General features: G+C 36.5%; 3 protein-coding genes across 10 annotated transcripts in view; all 3 read right to left on the bottom strand.

The window, feature by feature from the left end:
* Positions 1 to 13: 13 nt before the first annotated feature.
* On the bottom strand, positions 14 to 10500 carry LOC116710566 (plakophilin-1-like). The gene is made up of 13 exons (XM_032549698.1): positions 10214 to 10500; positions 9078 to 9172; positions 7974 to 8410; positions 7702 to 7843; positions 6449 to 6656; positions 6006 to 6162; positions 3657 to 3774; positions 3320 to 3496; positions 2918 to 3088; positions 1698 to 1851; positions 1342 to 1528; positions 1129 to 1213; positions 14 to 717 (listed from the first exon to the last, which is right to left on the bottom strand). Exons 1-13 carry the CDS (start codon positions 10404 to 10406, stop codon positions 643 to 645), a joined length of 2199 nt encoding a protein of 732 aa, XP_032405589.1. The 5' UTR covers positions 10407 to 10500; the 3' UTR covers positions 14 to 642.
* Positions 10501 to 14198: 3698 nt separating this feature from the next.
* On the bottom strand, positions 14199 to 20898 carry smpd2b (sphingomyelin phosphodiesterase 2b). Its single transcript, XM_032550472.1, has 11 exons — positions 20480 to 20898; positions 18763 to 18898; positions 18562 to 18658; positions 18332 to 18408; positions 17834 to 17927; positions 17183 to 17272; positions 17011 to 17093; positions 16651 to 16783; positions 16073 to 16177; positions 15767 to 15935; positions 14199 to 15608 (listed from the first exon to the last, which is right to left on the bottom strand). Exons 2-11 carry the CDS (start codon positions 18810 to 18812, stop codon positions 15184 to 15186), a joined length of 1323 nt encoding a protein of 440 aa, XP_032406363.1. The 5' UTR covers positions 18813 to 18898; positions 20480 to 20898; the 3' UTR covers positions 14199 to 15183.
* A 900-nt stretch (positions 20899 to 21798) lies between these two features.
* Positions 21799 to 27421, bottom strand: part of tead3b (TEA domain family member 3 b) — a 34944-nt gene continuing 29321 nt past the window's right edge. For 6 of the 8 annotated variants that reach the window (XM_032549053.1, XM_032549054.1, XM_032549056.1 and 3 more), the window contains 9 exons: positions 26705 to 26830; positions 26553 to 26596; positions 26374 to 26430; positions 25875 to 25933; positions 25665 to 25801; positions 25132 to 25305; positions 24225 to 24368; positions 23985 to 24137; positions 21799 to 23900 (listed from right to left, as the gene is read on the bottom strand). In XM_032549053.1, the coding sequence (XP_032404944.1) occupies positions 23787 to 23900; positions 23985 to 24137; positions 24225 to 24368; positions 25132 to 25305; positions 25665 to 25801; positions 25875 to 25933; positions 26374 to 26430; positions 26553 to 26596; positions 26705 to 26830 (1008 nt within the window). In that variant the 3' untranslated portion in view covers positions 21799 to 23786. The remainder of the gene's footprint in view (positions 23901 to 23984; positions 24138 to 24224; positions 24369 to 25131; positions 25306 to 25664; positions 25802 to 25874; positions 25934 to 26373; positions 26431 to 26552; positions 26597 to 26704; positions 26831 to 27421) is intronic. The other 2 variants (XM_032549055.1, XM_032549060.1) reach the window with 1 other exon arrangement.

The raw sequence follows: 27421 nt of genomic DNA, 5'->3' as shown, positions 1-27421 counted from the left end.
AATGAAAGCACCCTTGTGTGAAAAGGTTTGCAAAAATATTTATTCTGCAGAAACCATTACAAAACAATGGTAATCATCTCTCCTCTTCCTTATTCATGTTCATCTCCTTTGCCAAATATGCAGTGCACATCTGCTAGTGATACCGCATCAACTCAAAATAGCAAATTTTTGGATTGCACATGTGGAAATACAGTTAAAACAGAAAAAAATCAACGATTAATACAATATCATTTATAAAACACATGTTTTATACTGCTGCTTATTTTGCACAATCAAAATCAATTTTACAGCATTGCTAAATTACATTAATATCTTGCAGTGTTATGTAAAAAAAGAAAGCTGAATTTCTAAACACAATTTACCATAAAAGACGTTTAACTGACAAAACAATACAAGCAATTCTATTGGAAGGAACTTTATTGCTGCCAAACCTCTCCTTCACCTTTTATTCCTACATTAAACACATATCTTGCAGCACATGCACAGGGCAGAAATACTTTATATAAAGCTTATGGAACATTTTCTTTCGGACGTTTTAAATCTACGATGTTCTGCCTCATTGGCTTTGGGTCCTGATGACATCCAGACGCAGGTGAGTTTCTTCAGGGTATAAAAAGCCTTCAGATGATCTTTTAAGTTGTGTTAATCCACAACGTGGAGAGATTTTTGTACTGCCATGGTGGTGTCATTGATAAACATAGACTTGCTGAACCCAAGCTGCAGGAAAAATAAATCACACTAAAATCATTTTTTTCTCTCTCTCTCGTAGTAAATACTGAGATAACAAAAATAGACACGCTGGGGAGCTTGCAAACATGCTAATAAAACATTCTTAACAATGTACTTTGAAGTGTAAATGTAAAACTTTGGCACCAGAGTTGTATGCATTTAAAGATCAAGTCGAATGTGTGATTCATCAAACCTGACCTACCGGATTCCATAGCATTATCAGTAGCAGTATATTTTCTCGCTTAAACTTTCATGGGAACCATGACTAATTCAGCAGCCTTTCCTTCTACTTCTCACAAATTCCCAAGTGAGGCGTGGACTTTTGTGTCTGGTGCAAGTTACTCATAGGAGTCATAGAGGACACACCCAAAGACATACAAGTTTTGGGCTTCAGCTCACCTTTTTCAAAGAGCTCTGAAGTTCTTTATTAGACCACATTCTGATGAGAAGAACTGAAGCAGCTTTGCTCGATTTGGAAAAATAACTAAAAAAGGAAAGAAAAGTAGAAACATACTAGCTGAATTTATGTGAGAACTCTGACAGACAAGACAAATATACATTTATTTTAGGCACATGTGGGAAGATTTTCTATCTGTATTTATGTCAGCTTACATGTTTTGGCTGATGCCGTTCAGGGATTTAATCAGTTTTTCGCTTAAATGTCTTTTGGTCCATTCAACGTCATTCAGAACCAGGCCACTGGCAGCCTGGCAGGCCAAAGCAAGAGTGTCATCGGACTCGTTGGCTCCAGCCGTGTCCTTTGAGAGGACACTTAGTAGGTCTGGGATGGCTTTTTCACCTGAAGTAACAAGTCCAACAAGACACATTTAGCAGAGAACACAAGTACATACTTGTGAGGTTTCACATGCATGTTCAGGATGTCGGATTTCAAGGCCACAAATATTTGCAGGATTTCACCAAGGAAACATGACATGCACAACACGATTCTGTTTTGACCTGCTTCTTACCAACGACACTGCACAGAGTTGGGTTCTTGATCAAATTTACCACCAAACCCATTGCGTTCTTCTGCATGTTGACTTTATCTGACTTTAAGAAGGGGCTGATATAATGCATGCCATTCAGTTTCTTCACAATGATCTGACTTATTACATAAGAGACCTGCAGAAACACAAAAGCATACCGGTTCATAAACCTGTTAAAGATACATAAACATAAACATGTTAAAGTCGATCTACAACGTAACCATGTTGTTATTCTGTAGTGTTAAACGTGTAAAAAACATGCTATTAAATTAAAGTCTAAATGCTACTGAAAATTACATCAACGCAACATTAAGATGTTCAATGTCAGACAGAGAAATGTGATGACAGTTGAAGATATTTTAGCAGTGAAACCATTGGAGACTGGCTAATGTCACACCTACTTTTCTACAGAGCGTCAGTATTGGTATATGTGCAATGTAGAGATACAGACTTAAAATTTCACAATGATATTTTGTGGCACTTATTGTGAAAATGACACATGTGCACCAGAAGTGTTTAAAAAATCATCACTGCATTTTTGGCAATAGATCTGTGGCAAGAAAAGTAGGAACATGTTATGCATATTTCTTTCTGTGAATTTGTCTCTTTACCAATTTGAACCCCATTTAACACCCATCCATTATCCTTTTGCCCCTCCTACTTCTGTTTTACACCTGTAAACAAATCATTTCACACCCACATACTTAACTACTATGCATTAGTTTGTTTGTTTGTTTAGTAAGTTAATTGTTTCAATGGATTATGAAGACAAACAATCATAAAAATGCTCAAATCCAATGAATAAATAAACAAAATGTTATATTATTTTGCCTTGATTAAAGAAAAATATTATTAGCAAACTCCTCTAGGTGGACAGTAATTGTTTAAGTCACATGAGACAATATCTTTACTATGAGAATATTGTGGATATTTACTTCAAATGATCGGATTTTAAAACAGGTACGAAACATCCCCGTGGGATATAAAACTGATAATTATCTGATGTTAAAAAAGTTCAAATTGAAAGACAACAAAATAGCACTGAGTTGAAATCTCCAGCACATTTTCTCATTTATAATAGAGACATTTTTGTTCTTTAGTATTTTTTTAACATGAAAGCTACTTACAAAGACATCCCTTTGTTATTCTCAGCACTAGACAATGTTAGGATTTAACTTGCTTATAGAGTAAATGTAACTTACAGCGCTTTCACGCGCAGTGAGATTGTGCAGTATGCCCCAGCAGGCATCCTGCAGCGGTTGGCGCTCGGTCAAGCGAAGCAGAGACAAGTAATCCTTCAGCGTTTTGGAGTGGATCAAAAGGCCTGCTCCATTAGGCTGCGGATCCTCAATGACTGCATAGTCGAAGGGACGCTACATGAAAAAAAAAACATTATTTTGCTGAGGTTTTTAATAAAGTAATTTTTTTGGGAAGCACTATGATGGTGATACAGCAACATGAAAGTAAACTGCATGTACTAAACTAAGCTAAATGTTTTATCTTAATTTACTTCATGTCAGTTTATGTCTAGACAAATGAAAGAATAATTGTCAGTTTGGGTTGGGAGTCATCGAGGATCTACTGAGTGAAATTGTCTGACTCACATCAGTTTGTAGGGGTTTGCTTGGTGCACTGAAGCAACCAACAGAGTTGGCGTTATTTTGACTGACGTTACTGATCATATTCTTCGCCAAAGAATTCATGTTGATGAACAGACTTGAAAATTCTTCTTCCAGGTGAAATGTCAGATTGTGCAGAATGCTCACACAGTGTCCTAAAGTCTATGGACATATAAAAAAAAAATACAAACACACACATCAGGAGACATGACACACACATGCACACGCCGAGACACAAACTTCACATAGAAATTTCGACTGAGCTTTTTTTTTTTTAAATGCTTCTTTAGTTTGAGAAAAAGAAATCTTTTTCTATTTTTACCTCATCTTCTGTTTTAGAGTTTGCCACACATTCTTTCATGTAAGCGACTAAGCCATCGATCAAACCTCGACATTTCCTCATCGTCTGTCTGCTGGCCTCCTTTGCACTGCTGAGGTTTCTGATGAAATCAAAGCCCAAGATATGAGTACATGTCTGAGTAACTTGTTTTTTATTTCATTTGCACAATGCAAACAACAAATACAAACAGGCAGCAAAAAAGCAACTGTTGAAGCAAAAGCTAAGAAGATCCTAAAGTCTTAAAAGACAACCTACTCTTGACATAAAATCAAAAAATCAAATATAATACTTATGTATAAAATCAATCCAAATCACATATTGTTTGAAATTAAAATAGAATCTAGAAGGTTATTGAAAGAATGCATATCATACATATGCTTTGAATGTCATACATTCAAAGCCTTTGTTTCTTGTGATTTTGAGTCTCAGAAAATGGGAATACTTTGAAAAATGCAATTACTGGAAACTCATGGTGTCACTCCCTAATGAGCTAATTAACTCAAAACACCTGCAAAGGCTTCATAAGCCCTTAAAGCTTCTCTCAGTCTGAGTCTGTAGGCTGCACAATCATGGGAAACTTCACAATTAGCGGACGAAGGCTGAGTCAACAACCATAAATCCTGGACATGCACTATAAGAAACTTTTTTTCTGAATCTATACTAATGATTGACAAAATACAAATATCAGCAAATATTTTACAATTCGAGTATGAATAAATTTTTCAAGTATGTAGGAAAGAGCACAGGTAATAGAAATTACCGTTAGTGAGTGAATAAACTAGCATCCCCAGATTTGAACAAACATGCTTCTTTAACTACTTAAATCCTTGAGTATTATTCCTGTTTTACAAAAACAGAGAGAGAACATCTGTAAGGGACTCAGTAATTGATGGAGCTATTTTCTTTCATAACTGGGATTTATAGACACGCCTGACATTACAAGGATGAATAAATAGACAGTGCCATCAAGCAGATGGATTTCAAATTCAGGCTGATGTAACATTGGAAGCATAGATAGGTCAGTATTGACCTAAAAATATCCTACATTTTTCAACAAGTTTGTGTCGTTGGAAAAATGTCAGTCATCTGCCACAGAGGTCTGAGAAACTTTTAACACCGATTACGCTGATGTTATGATAAACCAGACTACGATTTTAGCTCTTGCACAATGTCCCTGGATGTCAGTCAAACTTTCAACACTGCAGGCATGCATATCTTTAAGCAGTAGATAAGGCGGTTGTCATCATGTTGCTATAAATTTCTAACAGTGGTTTGTGTTGTTCAACATTTGTTACACGGTTAGAAGTGAAAAGCCATCAGACTCGAGAATTAACTCAGCAGAGGCTTTAATACTACAGCAAACACCTCACAGATTCTAGACATCATAAAGATAATAACAAAAATAGCTCATGTAAGAAATACAACAATAGGGAATTAGCAATGAACACGAGAGGATTTTTTTCCCCCCAGACACCTAAAACATTGATGTTTACAGAGAGTCTGACAGCTCAAGATGTGTGCAAAACACCTTAACAAAATGCGCCTGATTCTACAGTGTCGATATTCATTTTTCCTTTCCAACAAAAACATATAAATTAGAAAAAGAAATGTCTTAATGAACAGAATCATTAAGATTCCATTCATCATATTTATCATGCAACTGTTGCCGTCACCATGGTGTTGTTTCTGGGTTTATAGTTACAGTTACCCAAACCCTCATTCACTTTAAACCTTTTAAGCATGTTCAGACACATCCTGTCATCCAATGTCTCCAGGTATTATTATTTTCAAAGAGAGATAGGTCATTTATTTGACTAGTTTCCTTGTTCAGCTCTAATCTGTATCAGCAGGTCTTATGCTAAAACATAATAGATAAAAACATACACATTTAAAAAACAATTGTTAAAAAGAATCCACTTTCATTAATACTTTTTGAATTTACTGGAAATAATTTTTTAAAAATTCATGTTTTAATGTATAAATTGAGATAATCTTGTAATTCCTTCTCTTTTTGTTGACTTTTAAAAACAGTTACTTTTACAGTAGAGTCTGATGCACATTTCTCTCTTTCATGTTTTAGAGGACTAAATCGGCAGTTGTGATTGAAAAAAAATTGAAAAGCCTAATTTCTGCAGCTCAAATCTTCAATCTAAATAAATTAGCCCGATTGGGTAAAAGTGATACACAAAGCCAAGTTCTGCTAACTGCTTTGAACAAGTTTAAATGTTAGCATCGTGGTGGGAATCCACAAAGAAATTTAAAAAGATAATTTGAGGATTCTCTAAAATGTAAAGAGTCGCATGAAGCACAAAGCTGGATTCTGTATCTCACCGAAGGCATGCTGTGGCGTGGCAGAAGACCTCAGCACTGACAGTATCTCTAGAGCCTGACGTGTAAGGCAGAATCACACGCTCCATTAGAACAGGCAGAGCATTCTTCAGCAGGTCTGACTTCAGGTTGTCTACAGACGACAAATTCCACAAAAGACCTAGAGAAAAAAGAAAGGTCATCATTCAAATACAGCCTCAAAACATCCGCAAAGGCGTTTTACCTTTAAAACTAAATAAAACTGTTCAATTTATCATTTTCAGCATGAAGCAGAATGGGTTTTAGCAGTATAACTGAAGCACCAGTCTCATTTCACAGAGCACCAGAATTCAACAGTATTATGTAACACTAAAACAAGACGCTCTCTGTCCGACTTGTTCATTTGGCCTTTTGTGTGCATGCACTCCTACATATACAGGTTTACATTTCAGATCGCTACTGTGTACCTGTCAGCTGTTTGTCCAGTTCTGCAGATTCTGAGGCTTTGAGCTGAGCAACCACCTCGGGTATGCCGTCGCAGCGTTGGATCTCTTCTTTGTTTTTGTTGTTCTGAAAGGTCAGATTTCGCAGGGCGGCAGAGGCCGTGCTTTTGACCTGTGAGTTGGGGCTTTGCAGCAAACGCATGAGGGGCGGGATACCATTCAAGGTAAAAACCTGGAAGGCAATAAGAATTAATTGATTAACAAAGACACTGAGAAATACTTGGTTTTAATCATTAAACAATGGCTGTGTTTGAAATAAAGTGATGACCAGGGTTAATTGTACTTTTAGTTTAAAAAAAGCTTTGATTCTGTTCATTTTTCCTTGAGGATTCCATCAGTTTTTTTCACCTTCCTCTCCCTGATACAGTACTCAGTATATTCTGTCCTGGATTCAAATTACTCAACAAAGCACAGGGGATTTTCAGGAACACTCACATTCGTTTTCATTCTCATGAGTCTAACATTTTGCATTTTGTTCCCTCCCTTTGAGTTAAAGTAATAATTTTGCCTGCTTCAAATTCTACTTCTTTCTCATTAAACAATGAATAGATTGGTTTGTCTCCAACCTAAAAAGATATTTCACTTCAGTTGCATTTCTGTAGATTCAAATTGTGAAGCTAGTTTCATGGTTTTGTTACCACAGTGTCTTTAAATGGATCAGACTTAAAATTACAACAGATAAAAGATAATAATGTCCTGGTAAATAATCAAATGCAGGTTGAAAATGAAATAAAAGCAAATTATAATAAAGGAACACAAAACTAAGGGTAGATGGTTTGCAGGTCTATTAGTGCACACAGTTTAAAATAATATCAAATATTAAATCCTGTTTAGGGTTAAAGGAGATTTGTTCCAATCCCCAACAAGTCACCAATCTGAAAACAGAGCGAACGTAGAGCTAAACACCCATTCACACACACAAACTCACCCCTAAGTGTTAAAAAAAAAGATTCTCCAAAATAACTTTCAAAGGAATGGAACACTCCAAAAAGCAATGCATATTAAGAAATTAAGAAAATCTGACTCTACATGGATGCAAATTACAAACTGCCAACTGAGATTTACACCCAGGTTTGACATTCTTCTTCTGAAGCCTACAGTTCTCCTACTTTAGATCAATTTATGCTGAGGACATTGTATGAAATTTGATTTAGCACGATGATTTAAGAAATACAAACAGAATACAAAGAGAGTTAAATCAAAATAAGTTCAGGCACCTCTTCTCTTGCTTTGTCGCTAATGAAAGTGTTGTGCTGAATGTAGGAAGCACCACAGTGTTGGTATTTCTCATCTTGGCTGGAAAGAAACTGTACAGCTTCTTGCATAGTGATGTTAGAACTCAAACTGTTTCCATTTACTCTGAAAAAGAAAAAATGCATTTCAGTGTACCTCATAAACAACCCCTAAACACAATTTGGTAAGTTGATCCAGTTTATTAATATGAGAAATTAGGAGACGTTGTGGGTTTTGGGGGGATTTTCGGACTCACTCTGAGTTCATTTGATTCTTGGATGAAGAATCAGTGACGGTGTGTTGCGACTGCGCCTTGTTCATTTCAGGTTGACTGACTCCGTACTGGCTTTGTTTGTGCATCAGACCCGATCCATTTAAAGCATACAGAGGCTGGGTTTGGGAGATGGTCCTCTTTATATAGTGATTGCTGTTGCTGCGGTGTTTCATGTAGGTGTTCCTGTTGCTCCGCTGTTGTATGGTTGGTTGTATCTGCATTGGGACGGACGGCAGTGGGACGCTGCTGTTCAAGGCCAGCCCGGGCTCGCTGCGACTGGTGTTAGCAAGACCCAGACTGGCTACACCGCCAACAGCGCCATACCTGCTATCATAGTGATTTATAGTCTGCTTCCTTACAGTGGATCTTTTCATGTTACTGATCATGTGTTGGTTATTCATATTTCTGTTTGTGGTAAACTGGAGAAATGAAGAGAGAGAAAAAATACAGGATTATCAAGAGATGCATAATGTCTTAAAAAGGACAGCAGTGAAACAATGACACAATAAACCAAACTGTGAAAGATTGTTGACTTCTGAGACCCAGTGGTGCAATGCCTTCCACTCTGTGTAAAATGAGAGCTTTAAAAATGTTTCATTTCTGTCAAAGAAAAGAAAAATGTTGTGGAGTATCTAAGACAGGTTTTTCTAATTTATAGTTAGGAGCAGTATACTTTCTTGTACTACTCCTCCCTTTTTCTGGACAAAAATCTCCAGAAAATCTCTAAAAACATTAAGTTTTGCACTGACTATGAAATTAAATAAAATCCGTTACCAAAGTTCAACAATATCCTACTTATGGTTTAAAAGTTCTAAAAACCTAATTTTAAATAATTTCACAAAGAAAATAATATTTAAAAAGAGAAAAAAATAACATAAGCATTTTTGTAGTACCAACGTTTGGACTGAAGCAAAGATTCAACAGGTCAGAAACTAAACACACAGAAAAAAAAGCCTTTTTTCTGTAGCTTTGGAAGATAAACTCACTAAAATTCCCCGATGTATTAGAACCATCACTGAGAAGAAAACAACCCTCGAATGTGAAAATGTCAGCATAATTAAAATAAAGAAGGAAAGAAAAACTCACAACTTTTGAGGAGCCATTGCTCAAAAAATCGCCTCCATTAGATGAACTCAACTGAGACTTTGCGCCATCTAAAAACACAGAGTCGTACTCGGGGCCTGAGAAGAGAAGTTAAAGGTTATTAGTTGCTATCCAGCGCTCAGAACACACACCTCTTTTGCAGCCAGTGATTTAAATCCTTTGCCTGTGGGAAAACAATAAACTGCTTTGAATCTGTGACGGCACCTCTGATCTTCGGTCTATCCCTTGAAGTATGAATTGCTATGAAAATGTAGAAAAAGTAACGATTGGTGCCAGAAACAAAAAAAAAAGCACTGAGGTTTGAAGTTACAGCAAAAAAAAAAAAAAAATTATTGGACTCTTATTTTCTTTAGAACAAGCATGTAACAATAAAATTTACATTTTAATGATAAGCCATAAACCGCTGTAATTATTACTGTCACACTTACAATAAATTGACGGCTGCAGTTTTCAAGAGGCTGCAGCTGTAAAATGGCATTTGTAGCAAAAAAAAAATTGGGTTATTGAATCAGCAAACTATTCTATGTTTCTTTTTATAACCAAGACATCTCTGAAATATTTTGTCAATATTGGCATGGATGTGATTTACACAAGAAAAGGGATTAGGACAGAAAGTTGAACATTAACTCACTGTACTCAATCCAAAAACTGCGTCACCATTGAATAAGTCTCCATTTTGGGAATATTTGTTTTTTTTTTTAAACTAATAATTTATTAATATACATGTAAATCATTTGTTCTATTCTTTAGTTGTTATAATTAATCTTTCTTAAAACACTTTTTAAATAGCAAACTCAAAGGTTCTTATTCTAAAATTAGTTCCTGGTAAATCATTGCAGATGTTTGAAGCTGAAGGTAAGCAGCAATCTATCGTATTCTTATCTTTCTGAACTAGAAGGACAGTAAAGCCTATGTACACTTCATATAACCAGCAAAGTTTATGAGGGTGTAATAAATGAAATGAATAATTTATCGACCTCTCTCTTTTTCTGCACCAGAAAATACCTTAAGATGTGAAACTTTAACACATATTTTTACTTGAAAACTTCTCCAGCTTAAATTCAACTCTGCCATATCCTGCTGAATTGTGTGTAGAATTAAACAAAGGCCCCTCTTACTTGTTGGGGAAAGAGAAGTAGATCCGCTCCTGCCGCTGCTGGAGTGCCTTGACTTCGTCCTCCTCAGAGATTGCACTTGCGCCTTGACGCGCTGCTCCCGGGAATGATACTCATTCGCCGACGGCAGAGCCAGCGACGTGTCGTCCGAGCTCCTGATGGAAATCGCCGATTTCAGAGGATCCGCACTCGACATTTTGCTCAGCCTTTAGAGAGCGAACACAACATCCGAAGGATCTGGCAGCCGAAGGAAAGTCGGCGTCGGCGGAGTGTGAACAGCTCACCTTGCTCTGCTCTGCCCTGCCCTACCCTGAGCGATGGGACCGCGCCCACATGAAACCACAATAGACCTGCAAGACTGGACTTTTACTTGCAGGATATACGAGCTGCACACAGCAGCCAACTCCTTTTTTTTCCCCACAACGTGAGCAGTAATTGGGGGAAGCTGTGCCAGTAAATATTTGGCTCTACCTATTATGGGGAAAGTTATTCTTCTGACCTAATTACAGATGAGGTAGAGTGAACCCAACGTCTATCTTTGATGTGGGGAATAAAACCATTGTATTAGTGATTATAACGACAACTAACTTTATTTGATCCGGTTATCAACAGGTGCAGGCCAAAACGAAGAATATTATCGAGCAGCTATTTCAGTAATTTTATTCAAAAAGTAAACATCGTGACAAATATATCGTAATTCACACATCGTGAATTACACAGAATATATATTTCAATATTTTATTTCTACTCATTTGAATGATTGTTACACCTAGTTAAGAATCATAATTCAACTTCTCTCGAAATTTGCAAATTATGAAACCAATACATTATTTTATACAAATGTTATGCTATGATCCTGTTAGGACCAGTTCAGGTGTCAGCAGATAGTTGGGCAATTTATATTCAATCAATCAATCAATCAAATTTTATTTGTATAGCACATTTCAGCAGCAAGGCATTTCAAAGTGCTTTACATCATTACAAACACAGAATCACAATGCAATATAGAATCAATCATTAAGTCAAGTTCCATCAATAAATTTGTAATTGATTACATTTCAAATACAATTCTAAACAGGTGGGTTTTCAGTTGAGATTTAAAAGAAGTCAGTGTTTCAGCTGTTTTACAGTTTTCTGGAAGTTTGTTCCAAATCTGTGGTGCATAGATGCTGAAAGCTGCTTCTCCTCGTTTGGTTCATTGTTCCAGTATTTGTTTTGTTTGGTACTGACTTTATAGTGGATGTACAGATTAATGCTCTGATTTTTTGAATTTTCTCTGAAAAGAAGCTGGAAAACTGGTTGCAGGCAGCAATACATTGGAATTCAGGCGGTAACGTCATAGGAGGGTTTGTGATTCTGTCAACTGTTGCAAATAAAGCTCGAGCATTGTTAATGTTTTTGTTTATGACATCTGCAAAGAAAGCCTCTCTTGCATGTTTTAGTGTTAAATGATAGTTACGTAGTCTTTCTTTATAGATGTCACAATGAACGTGGAGTTGAGTTTTACGCCATTTTCGTTCTGCCCTACGGCAGAGTTGTCTTGCAGATCTAACTGTTTGTGCATTTCTCCATGGAGATTTCTTTTTACCAGACACAACCTTCATCTTAATTGGGGCAATGGAATCAATAATATCTGAGACTTTAGACTGAAAATCATTTACCAATTTATCTACATCATTACAGCTTAAGGGTGAGGAAGAAGAGTAGATTTGATTAAAAGTTTCTGCTGTGTTTTCAGTGAGAGAATGTTTTGTGATGGTTGCTGTTTGTCCAAGTGGGTTAAAAGATAAAGAACTTTCAAAGATAACAGCGAAGTGATCCGACAATGCGACATCAGTTACAGAGACATTGGAAATATTCACACCCTTACTGATAACCAGGTCCAGTGTGTGTCCTTGAGTGTGTGTTGCTTGTTTGACATGTTGTGTTAGACCAAAAGTCTCTAAAATATTAGCGAGCTTTTTTGCCCCTCTGTCTTGGGGGTAAGTCACAAAAGATATTTGCTGTTGAAGCTGGCTCTTAACATAATGCTGTTAATGGAAAGTTCAGTGGAAGGAAAAAAATTAACTGAAAATGTCCAAAAACAAGAGGGATAACCATAGCATTCGAGGGACTTAACACTGCAGCTGGAGTCACTTGAGGAAAAATTTCACTTCATTTCCAAGTCAAGATCTTGAGAAAGAGTACAGAGGCACACAGAATACAGGTAGTCTAAGCTCCATTGTGAAGGTTTCACAGTCAGAAATGACTTAGGAGAAGCTATTCCTCTTTTATAGGTTGAACATTATGGTTCCTTAACTTGAGAATTAGAGATATGAGACATCATTTCCTGGCTAAACCTCATACAAAATCTGTGGAATATTGTGAAGATTAAGACACCAGACCAGACAGCACAGGCTGACATGAAGGCTGCTTTTTATGCAACCTATGCTTCCTTATCACCTCGTCTCTACTGTAGGCTGACTAATTTTCATGATATACTGAGTCAATGTAGTAGTTTATGCAAAAGAAGCCCTAACCAAGTATTAAGCTCACTTTCTATACCTTGTATCAATATGTTTTTTAGTAGGCTGATATTTCAACTTAAATACCCATTTTATCATTCTTATAACACAAATTTGCAGAAGAATTGACTTTTTTATTTATCTGTGAGCCATAATTGTCAAAATTAACAGAAATAAATGGATGAAATCTGTGTGTGATAGATATGTTTAAAATATGATTTTTACTTTTTTCAGTCTAAATGTTAAAGGACATTATTATTACTTTACATGTACCTGTATATAATGAAACAAAAAAAGCAAAATACTAAATTTTACAAGAAAGTACTGTATGATCTATTATGTTACTATACTTTTATCTAAAAAATATACCTTAGCAGATGTCATTGTATTGGTGGAAAATTTTAAAGTAAATGAAGCTTAAAGATAAGAGTAGTGCTTATAATTATGTTTAGCCAGTTTACAGTCAGTGGGTGTGGATGAAGAAACCTGATGATAGATATTATTCTGATCACCATTCTGCATTTTGCTGAGTAAACATATTAGACAAATATATGCAGAGGACACATTTGCAATAGGTCAGCATCAGGTAGTATTTTTTTACCTTTTGACATACTGAACAAATGCTACTGAACAAATTATAAATGCATTCTATCATTGTATGACTATTCTTGAATTTGACTCAAATGCTTTAAAAAAAAAAATAATTAAAGCATCTGAGTTGGAAACTCAAAACAGGCGATCACTTACAAGGTTTTGTTGTAATGGAACACACAACTAGCTAGTCCTTTCAGTCGGTACAACAAATTATATCAAAACAGCCTTATTTTCTCATCACAAAAGTAACCTGTAAAATAAAAGGGGTTTGAATCATGCTCCAAGTTGGCTCTAATTTAGAAAAATATGAATTAATCCATTTTGTGAGTCAATATGATACCAAATGGATTTGAAATCAGGTTTGACTCCAGGAAATTGGCGGCACAGTATGTGCCTTTCTCACATGGACAAGTATACAGAATAGCCTCCAAATATAATGAATTATTCATGCGAGTGCTCAGGGAAAAAATAAAAAAAACTCTCTAAAGGAACACGCCCAAGGGTAGTGCTGCCCTCTGGGTGTACATGTGGCAGCTGGCAACTTTGCCTTAAGTATAATCCTACTGTCACCTGTCTTGAAATCTGCAGTGATGTTTGTTGTACAGTACATACCATTTAAAAGTCCATCTGTTAAATACAGAAAGGCCGCCCTCTGGTGGCGGCCTTTCTGCCAAACTGTGCTGTGCTGTTTGTGCTCCTTTTTTGTATCTCCTTAAAACTTGAATATATTTAGAATTTTATGACAGACCAACAAAGAACACGTTGTCAAAGTATAAGAGGAAAAGCTCCAATAAAGACATCGGCATTTGAATTGTAACATGGCAAAGTATTAAGAGCATGTATACTTTTGCCAAAAAAACCAAAAAAAACAATACAAATTTGAAACAGTATGGTGGCATTTATAAAGTATTTATTATTGCTTCCATGATTCATCTTCATCACAATCTTTACAGGGGAATGAACAATATGTCTGATTTAAGAACTACCAAGAGTTTCACATCATGGTTTTAGAGCAACACATTCAGTCATGTGGCAGCACAAAATAAGCAAATGTAATGTAAATCAACATCACTAATAATATATTATTCAACTTCAAATTTTCAGTTATCCAGAAAACTTTTGTTAAAAAAATTGTTTTGATTATCAAAAAGGTCAAATTTACAATCAGTCAATTCAAACTATTTCAGTAGCTTAATAATACATGAAACAGGAGTGCAGATTGTCTCTAAAATATAGACATTAATAATGCCACAATATTGGTTAGCAAGAAAAAAAAAGACATGCAGATAAATTTACCTGTCCACTTAGAATAAAAAACTGAAATGTTTTAACAGCTTCATAGTTATCCTTACAGTAACTACAGAAAAAAAAACTGAAATGTAAACCGTGCAAAGTGTCTGCTACTTCTAGGTCGGAGAACTTTCTCTCAGCTTCAAAGCACATTGTAACAACCACAACCTGGCCAACAGCTGCTGCGTGATGGTTTATAGGAGTCAGTAATGCCACACATGAAATTCAACGCAAAAACAACTGGTCCCAGTCAAACTACGGGTGGGTGGAATGGACGTCAGACCGAGGCTTAATTATGCAAAAAATATATATATTTAAGACTTTTAAGCACCACAGCAACATTTAATGGAATTGCTGTGCACTAGGAAGCATATCTGTATACTGCAGGTGCATAGAGGGAAACCGAGGAGCTATAAAGGTCTGCAGATGACTATAAAAGTATAAAAATGTCAAAGAATGTGTCCTGCACTACCTTCAGAAATGTTTCATACTTCTAGTTCATTCTGAGGCATTTAATCTCAAAAGCATATTTGGAAGAAAAGACTAAAGCTGACTTCAAAACCTTCTTACTACAATCTTCTAAAGTTACTCCTCTGGATCTAAGGCACTGGGCTGTTGCCCCTCTGGAGACCTTTGTGGTGCATCGTGAGGCTGAGCAACAGGGAAACCTCTGAGCTTTTCTTGGAGACTACCTACAGCCAGCCTCATCTGATCTTCAGCTCCCTGGAGAGACTTCAGCTCCATGGTATAAAAGATGTACAGCAGGAAGGTGGTCAGCAGGATGGTGAAGCACAGGGCGGCCAGCAGGTAGAAGGAGATACGAGGAAAAGGCTGTTCCGCTCCCAGAGCGAAGCAGGGAACTGCTGCGATGGCCAGCTCCAGGACCAGGAGCGCAAAGCCCATCACTCCAGTACGTGCAGCGGTGTAGCGCATCCTCTCAGCGCAGTGCAAGCCCACTTTGACCTCTGTGCGTGCCTCGGTTAAAGTGTCAACCAGCTCAGCTAGTTTTTCTGAACAAGGAGAGAGAAAATGGACAAAGATGTTGTCAAAAAACACTCATCAAACACCTTATTTGATACATCTTGCAAGAGAAGCAATGACAAGAGAGGCCCTTCAAGGAAAATCTATGAACCGACACTAAGTTATTTTGCATTTATGGTAGTGATACCTGCAGGAGTGTCCTGAGTCTTGTCACTTCCAGTCTGAGCTGGAATGTGGGATTCTAGCCGTAACTCTGAAGTGAGAGCCTCATGGTCAGAATAAGGGAGGGGATGGCCAGGAACAGAGCCTTTGGTGGTGGACATGAAATCGCAATAAATCTTGGTTGTGGAGGAACCCTGAAAAGACAAAGTGAGTTGAATTAAAAAGAAACAAAACAAAAAAAAACATTTACAGTTTGTAAAATATTCATGTGAACAAGTAGGATTTCAAAAACAAAAACAACTGCATTTAACAGCTTTAAGCTTTCACCCACCTTGAACAAGATGTAGTCGATCCGAATCCCCTTCTCAAAGGGAATGAGTTCATTTTTACGGATAAAAAGGTTGTCTGCTATTAAAGTCATACCATTTTCACATCCCTAAAAAAAGAAACATGTTTGTAAAATCTTAGTAACCATGAAGAAACAAATAGTTTTTACTTGCAAGTAAAGTGTCCCTTAATTTTGTTTCCTGAACTTCATTTCATACAAGTCACTTTGACATGCAATCAACTCAGATCTTAAAACATAAAACCACAATGATGCTGTAAAACTTAGTCCATCTGTTTCACAACAGTTTTGAGCAACATGCAAAAGAAGCTCCTGTCAAACATTTATGTTGAAATAAAGCTTTTTGACCTTCAACTCTGAAGCTGGGATTTGCTTAAAGTCTGTTTGATTCATTTTGAGATTCTATAATAGCAGATTTATCAAAAGTGTAAAAAGAAAAATCTCAAACACATCGGCTAAAAACTGCTAAATTGTTCCTAAAATAATTTTTTATGCATTTTACTCTATTTTCTATATATGAACAGACTAATTTTTTTCAGTGCAGCTGTCTTTTTGCTACCTACATCAAATTTAGCAGTTTCTATATAAGAGTCTTTCAGTCCAGTGTAAGACATCAGCAGCCTGCAGCCCAGATCTTGAGGGTGCATGTTGAGGTCACCTCCCACAATGACTACGTCGGCTCCAGTGGACGTATGACTTAACAAAAAAAAAAAAAAAAAATTATTTAATGATGCAACTCGGCATACATTTAAGAATTTGCTTTGGTTCTTGTGTCAATGATTGAAATGAACCTCATGGAACAATATGTTACTACTAAAAGTTAGCTGGTGGAGATAGCCATGCAAATGATATGTAAATACATTGCAGTGTAAACACACACTGCAGTAGATCACAGAGGCTGCATTGAAGCAAAGACACACTACCGGATGAACTGCTGCAGCTCCCAGGCCTGAACCACTCTGTGGGGCAGATAAGAGTCCTTCTCTCTGCTGTACTCTGCATGCAGCTATCAATACACAAATACAAATGCCTTTTTAACATTTAAATAAAATCTAGAAGAGAAAAAAAAAACAAACTGATTTTACAAAAGCTTACGTGTGTGACATAGACGTTTGTGGTCAGGCCAGCAATGTTCAGTATGGCCATCCCCACAGCTTTACCTCCAAACCAATCCCCATGGTGAGCCTGCAAATAAGAGCGAATATATGAAATTTATAAAATAACAGATAGAAGAAGAAAATAACAGAAAACTGGCAGTATGACTAAAAGTGATAGTACTTTTACCTCAACTGACTTCCAAAACTATGTTTAACACAATGATTTTCATATTCAAACAGCATCAGTAGCACAGTCCAGCTAGGCAAATTTAAAAGGCTAAACATTCCTGGACTTTATGGAGATTTTATAATTTAACCTTAGTGGACTCAACTACAAAGATAAAAAGAAAAGCCTAGTCTATTCATCTGACTTTTGTCTAACGGTCGCTACAAACTGAGGCAAAAATCAAAATCCCTTATAATAAATTAAAGTGGTTGCTCTAAACACATGATATTACTGTAGCTAGAAGTGATGCTTACATTTACATTTTTATTTGTTTTATTACATACACATTAGTAAAAAACATAGATATGGTTGGATGAAAGTATAGGCACGTATATGCATTTTTATCTCTTGTATCAACAGAAATTCAGTTAATGTGCAAGAAAGGGTAAACTTTCACAAACCTCTATAATGTGAAGGACTTACCATGTAAGGGTAACCGTTCAGAGAGTAGCGATAAAGAAACGTGTCATGGATTCTGTGTTTGGCAAAAATGGCCAGTCCACTTCCTATGACTCCGCTGCAAAGAAGAAAAAAGGCAGGACATAATCAGTTCTACATTTACTATTTTATTTTTAGCTATAACACAAATAAGACATAAAAAGTAACATTTTGTTGTACTAGGTACAAATGATTATCCATTGAAGCTTGTGCTTTTATATGCTATAATAGGACTACAACTAAAACAGCCTTGGGGTGAGGGGCACAGGTGGGTCAAAGACAAAAGATTAAGTAGCAAAGATTAGTCCTTCATGAGGGTTTTTAGCTACATTTTCAAACAACTCACTGCAATGCATGTCTATTTTTCTAACACTTCACTTACAACGGTCTTTTGAAGATATAAGATAACACCACCCAGTTAAGAGGGAAACACATCCAGAGTTCACTAGAATTCCTTTGGGAGTAGGAGATCCCAGATATTACCTTTTGAAGTAATGTGAGTGAGGATGAGCAGAGGCAAGCTTCGCTTTCAAATACAGAAAGTCCTTCTCACTCCACACCTTAAAAAAAAGACATGTAAACTTTCATAATCAAGTTTTTGATAAATCAGTGTTTATATCTCTGTCAATTTAAATGAATGCTTTTAGCATACCCAACCTTATAAAATGATGGGCTGATAAAGTCAATCAACTTGTACAACAGCTTTCACTTACCTCTTGCAGTAAGACAATATCATGTTGTTCCTTGGACAACATTTCTCCAATCATTTGATAGCGCTGAGAACAGTGTTTGCTTAGATAGTGGATCCCCCTTTTGCACAGAGAGAACAGACATTGTTTTTATTCTGCAAAGCTGTACATGCACACAGATGTAAAACATTGTATTTGGAAGATTTCCAAACCACAGCCACTAACCAGCAGTTCAGAGAAAAGACTCGCACACTGACACAGTCTGCGTTAGCCATGCTGAAGAGTCAATGGATCGGTGGAGGTGATGATGGTGTTTCAGATCGGGAGTAGCTAAGATCAGATGTGACGGATGACGTAGATCCTGATGGGTCACATAAAAGATTATTGATGAGTTGAATTATACCAAGTTCCTTTGTTGTTTTTATTGCCGGCATTTCATTGCACAAAAACATCCAATACACATGTATAAATGGCATCACTAGGGCAGTTAAATTGGAGTCACTAGTAGAGTAAATACAACCTGGGTATTAAGGAAATTGCAGGATAACCAAAGGGTTATGTGCACTTATGTATACAAAAATAAAAACCTATGAATTTGACTAAAAAAAAAAAACAACCAAAAAAAAGACAACAGATACCAAAAGGAGAAACTGGAAAATTGTGACTTGTGATCTGCACTGTAAGCACGAAAAGTGCAAGTCAAGCAAACTGAAACCTGACTTATAATTCCATACCTCGGTTATTTTTAAGTGGTTTACATCCACCAGATTTGTTTTTTTTAACAACAAAAAATACATATTGTTAATTAAAAGACACATTTTTAGAATTCTGTGTATTGTGACCTATAAATTTTAAGTGACAAAATGCTGAGATAACCTTTCTGCGATGTTAGTAGTAAAGCTGATGAATGATCAATGTGTTAAAGCTCAGCTGACCCAGTCAGGCAGCAAAATGTCATGCACCTTTCTGCTGAGTTTTCTTTCCACGTTTTAAAAAAACCATACCCTTTTGCATTCAACTCTTTTGGAACAACACACTGCCCAGACCAGAGTGCTGACATGGCTCAGTTTAGAAAGAAAAGGGAGAAACTATGGTAATGTGAAAACAATCAGGAGAGGCCAAAGGTAACGGAATTTAGAAAGAGTCTATCACCTGCTGTCAGATTCCCCAGATCCACCACAAACAAGTTTTAAGTAAATTTTAAATGTTTTGTTTTAAATTCCAAATTATTTAACAATATCCTGTTATTATTTGATGCTTGAATAAATTTGGATTTTACTTCATTATGAATAACTGTCAGAAAACAAAAACAAAAGCAGTCTCCAATTTTAGGTTGCAGTATTATCAATTGATTTTTACAGCATACTGGTTAACTGATAAAACGTGATTTACAAACATCCAAGAACATCTTGGTTACAATATCTATTTAGCAGGTTTTCGGTTTAGATGATGACTCTGATAAATTGACTAGAAATAAGTAAATCACAAACATCAACCTCAGGGATTCATTACAAATTATATTATACACCTGGAACAAATTTTAAAAAGTAGGATTATAGGAACTCTATCTCCAGTTACTCAGATATGTTAGATTCAGATGTCATACTGTAATCTAACAGGACACCAAATAAAATGTTACACCTGAAGAGTGTTCGGGACGGGACAGGTGACGCTTTGCCGAAAATAACTTTGTTATTATTAACATGTTGATTTATACAACTCTTTAGTCGCATTTAGCAGCCTCCTGGGTCCTTTGTAAAAAACATTATTGAAACATGTAAAACGCTCTGCTATAAGTGATTCAGCTTGTTTATAAATGTTATTATCTTACAGGAAACGCCAACAGTTAGCTTACAGCCACTAAATCCCTTAGCTGTTCTCTTTAGCTGTGGAACTTGCTCCGGTTTCTTTTGGCCTGGTATCAGTTTGTTCAATAACTTACCGTCAGTCTACTTCCCGTCGGCTGAATTGGAGTGTTGATTTGCCGTCGGAGTTATGAGATTATTTATTTATTTTTGCTTTAGTCTTAGGACACTTCCTGTTAGCCTGTTAGCCACCAGGTTAATGATCCTCTAGGAAACACATAGCAGTAAGGTCTGAGTATTTCAGGCCACTACTAACTCTGACATAGCGGTACTCAAACATTGCCATTGATACGTGCCTTTCTCTCACGCCGACGTCAAGTCAGCTGGTATATAAAAAAAATAATGGGCTGACCACCGATTACAGTTGTTCTTTCCCAACTAAAGCTTGACATCAGGTCAAATTTAGTAGTTGTACACTACGGACTAACTTTCAAATCTTACATTACCCGTGCAACATTGTACGTCAAAGCTGATAGCATTAAAACAACCCTTACAACTTTTACGCAGTTTTATTTTGAGAGTATTACTTCCGGTTTGAGCTACATTTGTCGAAGTGACTTCTGGGAGTTGAAGTTCAGCACTTCCTTGATGTACTTTACAATGGTAAGTTAAAGTGTTTCCTGATGTATTACATTTCAAGTGGAATAAAAAAATTTTTTATGACAATTATTTTTTTCTCAGCAACAAGCTTAAAGGTTTTCTGTAGATTGATGTTAGTGTCAGAATTTTGTGTACTAATTAGAAAGCATGGATCCATGAACTAATGGTTCAGACTGGCGATATTAGTGTACTGGTGGATTTTTCGTAGCACATTCTGAGCCCCTTAGCTCCAAAGAAGTATTGAATCCCCATCTGTCTTGAGTATTCCTGCAGACAAGGGTGTCCCTTTGTGTCCAGTAGCAGACTTTGTCACAAAGCTTAAGCTACTTTCTTGAACATGACTAGTGGATCATTGCACTCTAGTGGCCTAGGTCACTAGGTCAACCAGCATTTTTGGAAATTAGCAAAGTGGATGTACAGCTGACAAATGTGCAGTAACTCTGATATGCTATCATGTCATTATGGACTAACAACTTAGGTACAGTTTCCAAAAATTAGTACTTAAATAAACAAAGAAAAATGTTCTGGGAGCAAAAAGGATGTCCAACACAAGCTTTACCTAAAAAAAGTGACCATTGAGTGTACATGTAAATATATTCACAATAGTACAGGCAGTAGTTTTTTTGTTTAATTATTTAATTGTTGGTTTCTGTTTAACCTTAATTTGAACTAGTATCTACTATTATATTTTCTTTCCTAAAAATGTATGTCTTCCTGCCTGTCATTGCAGACTTCATAACCACACATTTTGTTTCTAGATATATTTGTTAAATTAAGAAGAACCACCATAGACAAAACAAATTAACATAAATTTAATGAGTTTTCTGGGGGGAAATGGCCCCAAAGGCACCATGCGTCTTGTGTTGTTAGATACATTTGTTGATTACATAGTCCAACCTCTACTTTTAAGTATAAAATTGCAATGCACAATTGTAACAAAGACAATAGTAAACCACCTTAAACCAAAGACAAAAAAAAAACTTCCCACACCATTCCGAATATGATACATTAGGTAACTCAGTATTATCAATACCAGAACAATCACACATTATTTTCAGTGTAACATACGGCAAACACTGAAAGTCAAAAGACAACATGATCAAAACAAAAAATTAATCTTGATGCAGGCAGAAAATGTCTGTATAAAAGATAAACCGTGAGACCTGCAAAAGGAGAAGTGTTATCTGTATTCATGCTGTGAAGTTTGACATCCAAAGTCACAGATATATTTTTAATTTTACTCTCTTGTAGCAATGTTTTCCAGTGGACCTCACAAAACTGATGCTTGTCTAGCAGGAATTGTGGAGTCAAAAGTTAATTCTGTCTCAAATAAAACTTATGCCAGAGTTTTAACACCTTTATCACATTGGAAAATTATCAACATGTCTTGAGAAACCCCACCCTGCCTTTTCGGTATTTCTCCTCCAACCCCATAAATAACAATCAATAGTCATACTCCACAGAGACAATAGTTCTGTTTCAAAATCATCATTTGAATTGATTTCATAATTATTTTGTATGTAAAAAAAACTGACTTAAATAAAACTGAACTTTTTATCAGTGAATACAGCCTCTCCACACACTACATGGAGAAGAGTGAAGCAAATAAACCAACTTCACAGCATACAATCTCTTTTTTAAACAAAAGAAACTAGTGATTAACTTCTCCCCCTTTAACCATGGTCTCTGTGTTGAATTACATGATCACAAATATCAACAAAAAGCCCCCCGAAAAATACTCCTATGTAACACATATTCCTTTAATATCCATTGACTCACAGTACAGAAAGAAACATTTCAATTATGCTACATAACTCAAGTCAGAAAATAAGCACTATTGTTGCTGCAACCCCCCCATCATATTTTTTTTTATTAAGTGCATCTGAACACACGTTTTTAAACAGCAAGAAATACCAAAGGGTCTCATAAGGAACATAAAGCCCTGGATTTCTGTCACAATTGCAATAATACAAGACCCTTGTGTCAAATGTCTGTAACCGATAGATTCTGGTAAGACCTGATTTTTTACTGTTAAGATGTAAAAACATACAAGCAGAACTACGATAACACAGCAACAATATCAGCATTCCCCAATTACACTTGGACTGTTAAACATTTTGCTTAGAATTTCTTTTTCATGTCATATTTTGTAGATAAGGCAGAATGAAAGTTTGTTATCCCATTCCTCCGTGTGCCCAAAGACAAAAACCGCCCTCACAGGTGTTGATCAGACTCCAATATTTTTTGTAACAAAACTCATCTGTATGAACATATTTTGCTCATTCAAAAACAAGAGGTAGTAAAAAAGGCAATCCAAAGTGGCAGGCAATGGTAAAACCTTTGGTTAAAAAAAGGCACTTGCTGTACTAACAAACCTAAACAATTTCCCTCTGGTTTTCCCCTTTCTGTGGTCCATATCTCTCCACTTTTCAGGCCAATAAGCACTTCTCTTACTGCTACCATCAGAGTCTTTACAATCCCATAATCACATTCTCCCTCCCTCAGTAAAACATTTCAATCTTCATCAAACACAGAGTGACCCACTTCATCTTGTTTAATCACATAAAAACAGCTGGTTATCCACAGTTCTTCACAATTTTGTTTCATGTTGGCGAGTCTGTCTTTTGTCCTTGCATTCTTTCCTTAAAGCATAACGTGTGTCCATGTTAGTCCGGTCTAGCATTGTCAAAAGTTTCTGTTGTAAATTTCCTGGATGTTTGAGGTGGTCGTAGAGAGATTGCGTCACGCTTAGTCTGGCTTCTCCAGAATCATCTTGACGAGCTGTTAGTCTTTTATAAGTCTGTAGACGTGATACTGAGCTCCATGTTCGCTATTGGAAACCTCAAAAACAAACGCTATACAGAGAAGGGTTTCCTGGGTTTCACGGTTCATCACCACCTGAGTGTAAACACACATTTGATTGGAATGATTATGTATTTCAGGCAGCTTTTTAAGGATTAATTTGAATTAAGGATTTTTTACCTGTAGGATCGTGAAGTTTTCAAGAACACTATTCATCATGTACTTTTCAGGTAAGTGTTTGAGTTTGTGGATAAAGTTGATCATGTATTCGCACATAGGAGAGCGGTGGATCCTGTAAACATACTTTCCTCCCTCCAGTAGGGCGTGTTCTGTCTGGAGCATACAACAAAAACAGGAGAAAATAAGTGAGCAGTATCAAACACACGTTTGTGAAAATAGCTATTTAATTCACATCCATACCTCGACTTTCTCTACAACCTGCTTCCCGAATGAGCAGACTTTTGTTGAAACTGTGATAGTCATGTCCTCCATGCTGCTGTACTGGCTGCTTACACCATAGAATGAGCCAGGCCCATCCAGCATCCCGCTGCTGTTCAGGTCAGCCTTTAGAGAGCATAAAACTTTAGTTATAACAAAAACGTTCATAAAACTAAAAATTAAGTCTAATAGGAAACAAATTGAGAAACACCAGAATCTCACAAAGAGCCTGAAGACAAATTATATATTAGACTGATTTCAAGCAGAAAATAAATATGGCGAATATTGCAAAACTCATTGCACCTAATAAAATATCATCTGAGTTATTATAATCGTCATGGTGTCATCAAAAGGTAATATGCTAAAGAACAGCTCTAACGCTATTTCAACTACATCACCTCCCGCAGTCATTGGCTCTCTTGGTAAGGATATTTAAAAAGCCTAAATAAATTAATCTTTTTTTGCAGTACCATCATCTCCAGCTCAAACACACTTTTCAAATATTTCTCGGGATCTCAAAAAACTTTCACAGAATCTCGAGAAAGTAAGTGAGGATGGATCACTCTATTTTTACATGGCCCCCTTATGGACTCCATAAGGAGGCCATGGATTTAAATCTGCAGAAGTTAAATATAATAAAAATGAAAAAAAAAAAAAAATCTGCAGTCTTTAGGATTTCTATTGCCTCTGGGCCTCAGGTTTATGTCTTATTACGGAATTCCACCAAAATAAAATAACATAATAAAAGTTTTGTTTTTTAGTTTTCTTGAACTTTAACACTGTGCAATTAATTTAAAAGATTTTCTTTAAGACATTTAACACATATATACCAGGAGGGATGTTTAGAGTGGAAAATAATGTATTTAGCAGTTAATGAACAAAGTCCCACCCAGAATTTGACGAGGAAGAAAGCATTCTGGGGTCCTTTCTCGTAAAGGTCTTTCAGGCCTCCTTTTTTTTCGGGGAACTTGTCGTAGATCTGCCGGATTTCCACAGCTTCGAGGAGCGGGTCGCTATAGGAAGGGTTGGTCTGCCCAATGTGGACAAACAGGTGTTTGCTGTACTGCAGTGGAAAAAGACCAGAGGTTCAAAGTTGTCAGTTTAAAGTCTTTATCACATCACCAGGAAAAAATTCTGAGAACATTAAACAACTGATATAGGAAGCAAGTAAGCTTCAATGCACCATTCCTTACTTATCTCAGTTAAAATACACTAAATTTTTAGATCCACTTACAACTAAACAAAAAGTGGATAATGATTGTGTAACACCAAAACACAGGTGAAGTTTGAGTACCTTTTATCATTTAAATGTCTCACAAAGAGGGTACAATTTGAACAAACAAATGAATACAAATGCTCCTCTGTGATCACCACAGAGGAGCATGTTTGGTAGAGACAATGCCATTCCAAAATTCAGCTTACATTGTCTGGGTCTCTCTGGACCTCCATGAAGGCTGAGTACTCCAGCATCCGTAGCTTAGATGACGCAATCGTCCGATCTTGCCATACTGGAACTGCGGTCGCTGTTGGTGGAGGAGGGGGCGCCAAGGGCTCATAGGCTGGGCACAGACACACAGGCATGAATAAACTGTCTGTTTTTTATTTTTTAAAACACTCACAAGTCACACCTACCTGGTATGGGTTGTTGTACTGGCAGGGCTGAGTATGGAGGCTGTACAAAAGGTTTGATGCTGAAAGACAACAAATGACCAAGTGAGTTATAAGTATTTAGTTATAAGTATTTCGTTATAAGACGTACTGCTAATGTCTCCAACTTTGTGTTTCTTATTGTGGTAATCTGTTAACTTGTAAGAATAATCATGTGTTGCTGCACCAGCTAGGCGTTAAGTTCACCTTCTTCAGTGCTACATAATAGAACAAAACAGCACCAGTCAATATAATTTCCAGACAAATCACAGAAAACCAATTAAGGCTTTTGGTACTTTTAAAAGATCATCAGCATTATGAGGAATTCAATGTTTTTTCCCCTTTTTTCAATCAAATCTGAAGTAATTAATTTGCCTGATGGTGGTTAATTCAACAACAGTGTAGGAAACAAACAATACAGGTGTTCAGGAAGAGTTAGTGCTGTTCTGTGCTTAAATTCAGGTCTTGGCTAAGGAGAACTTACACATGGCTGGTGCAGATAGGCCCAGGAGTCCTTCCCGGGTTGACATCTAGAACCATCCTAGTGTTGAAAAATGTTATTCAGTAAAAATAAAAAACCTGCAATACTCACCTGACATAAAACCTAACCTGCTTACTGATTTACTTATTTTTTGCAGCTATTTATTTCTTGTGTTTACTTACTCCTGAGATGGTCCCGGCTGTACTGGGATTGGATGAGGCCAGAACTGGAGGGCAAGAAAAAGAGACAAGTGTTTAATTTTTTTTTCTCAAATTTTTCCCTTCTTTTCACTGTGATAAGATGTTTATATACAGTCATTTTTAATCATTCTCACTCGAGTGGGTTGGTATGGGGCGGGAGACAGAGGAGGAAGGTGATTCTTTATCATGCTCGGTGAGACAATCTGTGCAGATGACAGGGCGGCCATGTTCTGCAGGGCTTTGTCTTTGGATGCTTGATCCTGAAAATTAAGAGAGAAATATGCGAGGAATAATCAGCATATAATTTTTTTTTCCTCAAAAACATCTATGTTTGATAAATAAAACAACTCATTTAGCTGTCAAAGAAAGCTTGGAAAATTGTTAGCTTAGCAATAAAACTGTGTTGTTCTGAATGAAAAGCAGATTTCAGAATAAAGCAGAGAGAATGACACAGATGAAGCAGCATTGATCAAATATAAACAGTAGATGGTCAGTGGGTTATCAAGAACATTGCAAGAAAAATAGAATAAAGTCATTAAAGCTGGATTCAAGAGACCACAAGACCCAAGAATAAACATAGGTAGCTCAAGATGTCTAAACCCATCCAATTTCAATCCAAACCCTTTGGAGGATAAATCATTTAAGAAAACACATTAAAAGATAAATAATGTATATATGTATATATTTAAATTTTTTTGTTTTAGATTGCAAAATAGTTGCATTTTGTACTGCAATCTCTTACTTTGCGACTGAAAGACAGATACCTCAGAAGTAGGACTCTGTGTCGAGAACGACACCTAATGGAAAGCAAGCAAGAGTTTGATTTCTGGCAGAGGCTGAGGGGCGAGAAT

This window comes from Xiphophorus hellerii, chromosome 20 (genome assembly GCF_003331165.1).
Source record: "Xiphophorus hellerii strain 12219 chromosome 20, Xiphophorus_hellerii-4.1, whole genome shotgun sequence".
In the NCBI taxonomy this organism is placed as follows: domain Eukaryota; kingdom Metazoa; phylum Chordata; class Actinopteri; order Cyprinodontiformes; family Poeciliidae; genus Xiphophorus; species Xiphophorus hellerii.
Note: the sequence above shows the minus strand (reverse complement) of the source record. Positions and strands in the feature narration are given on the sequence as shown.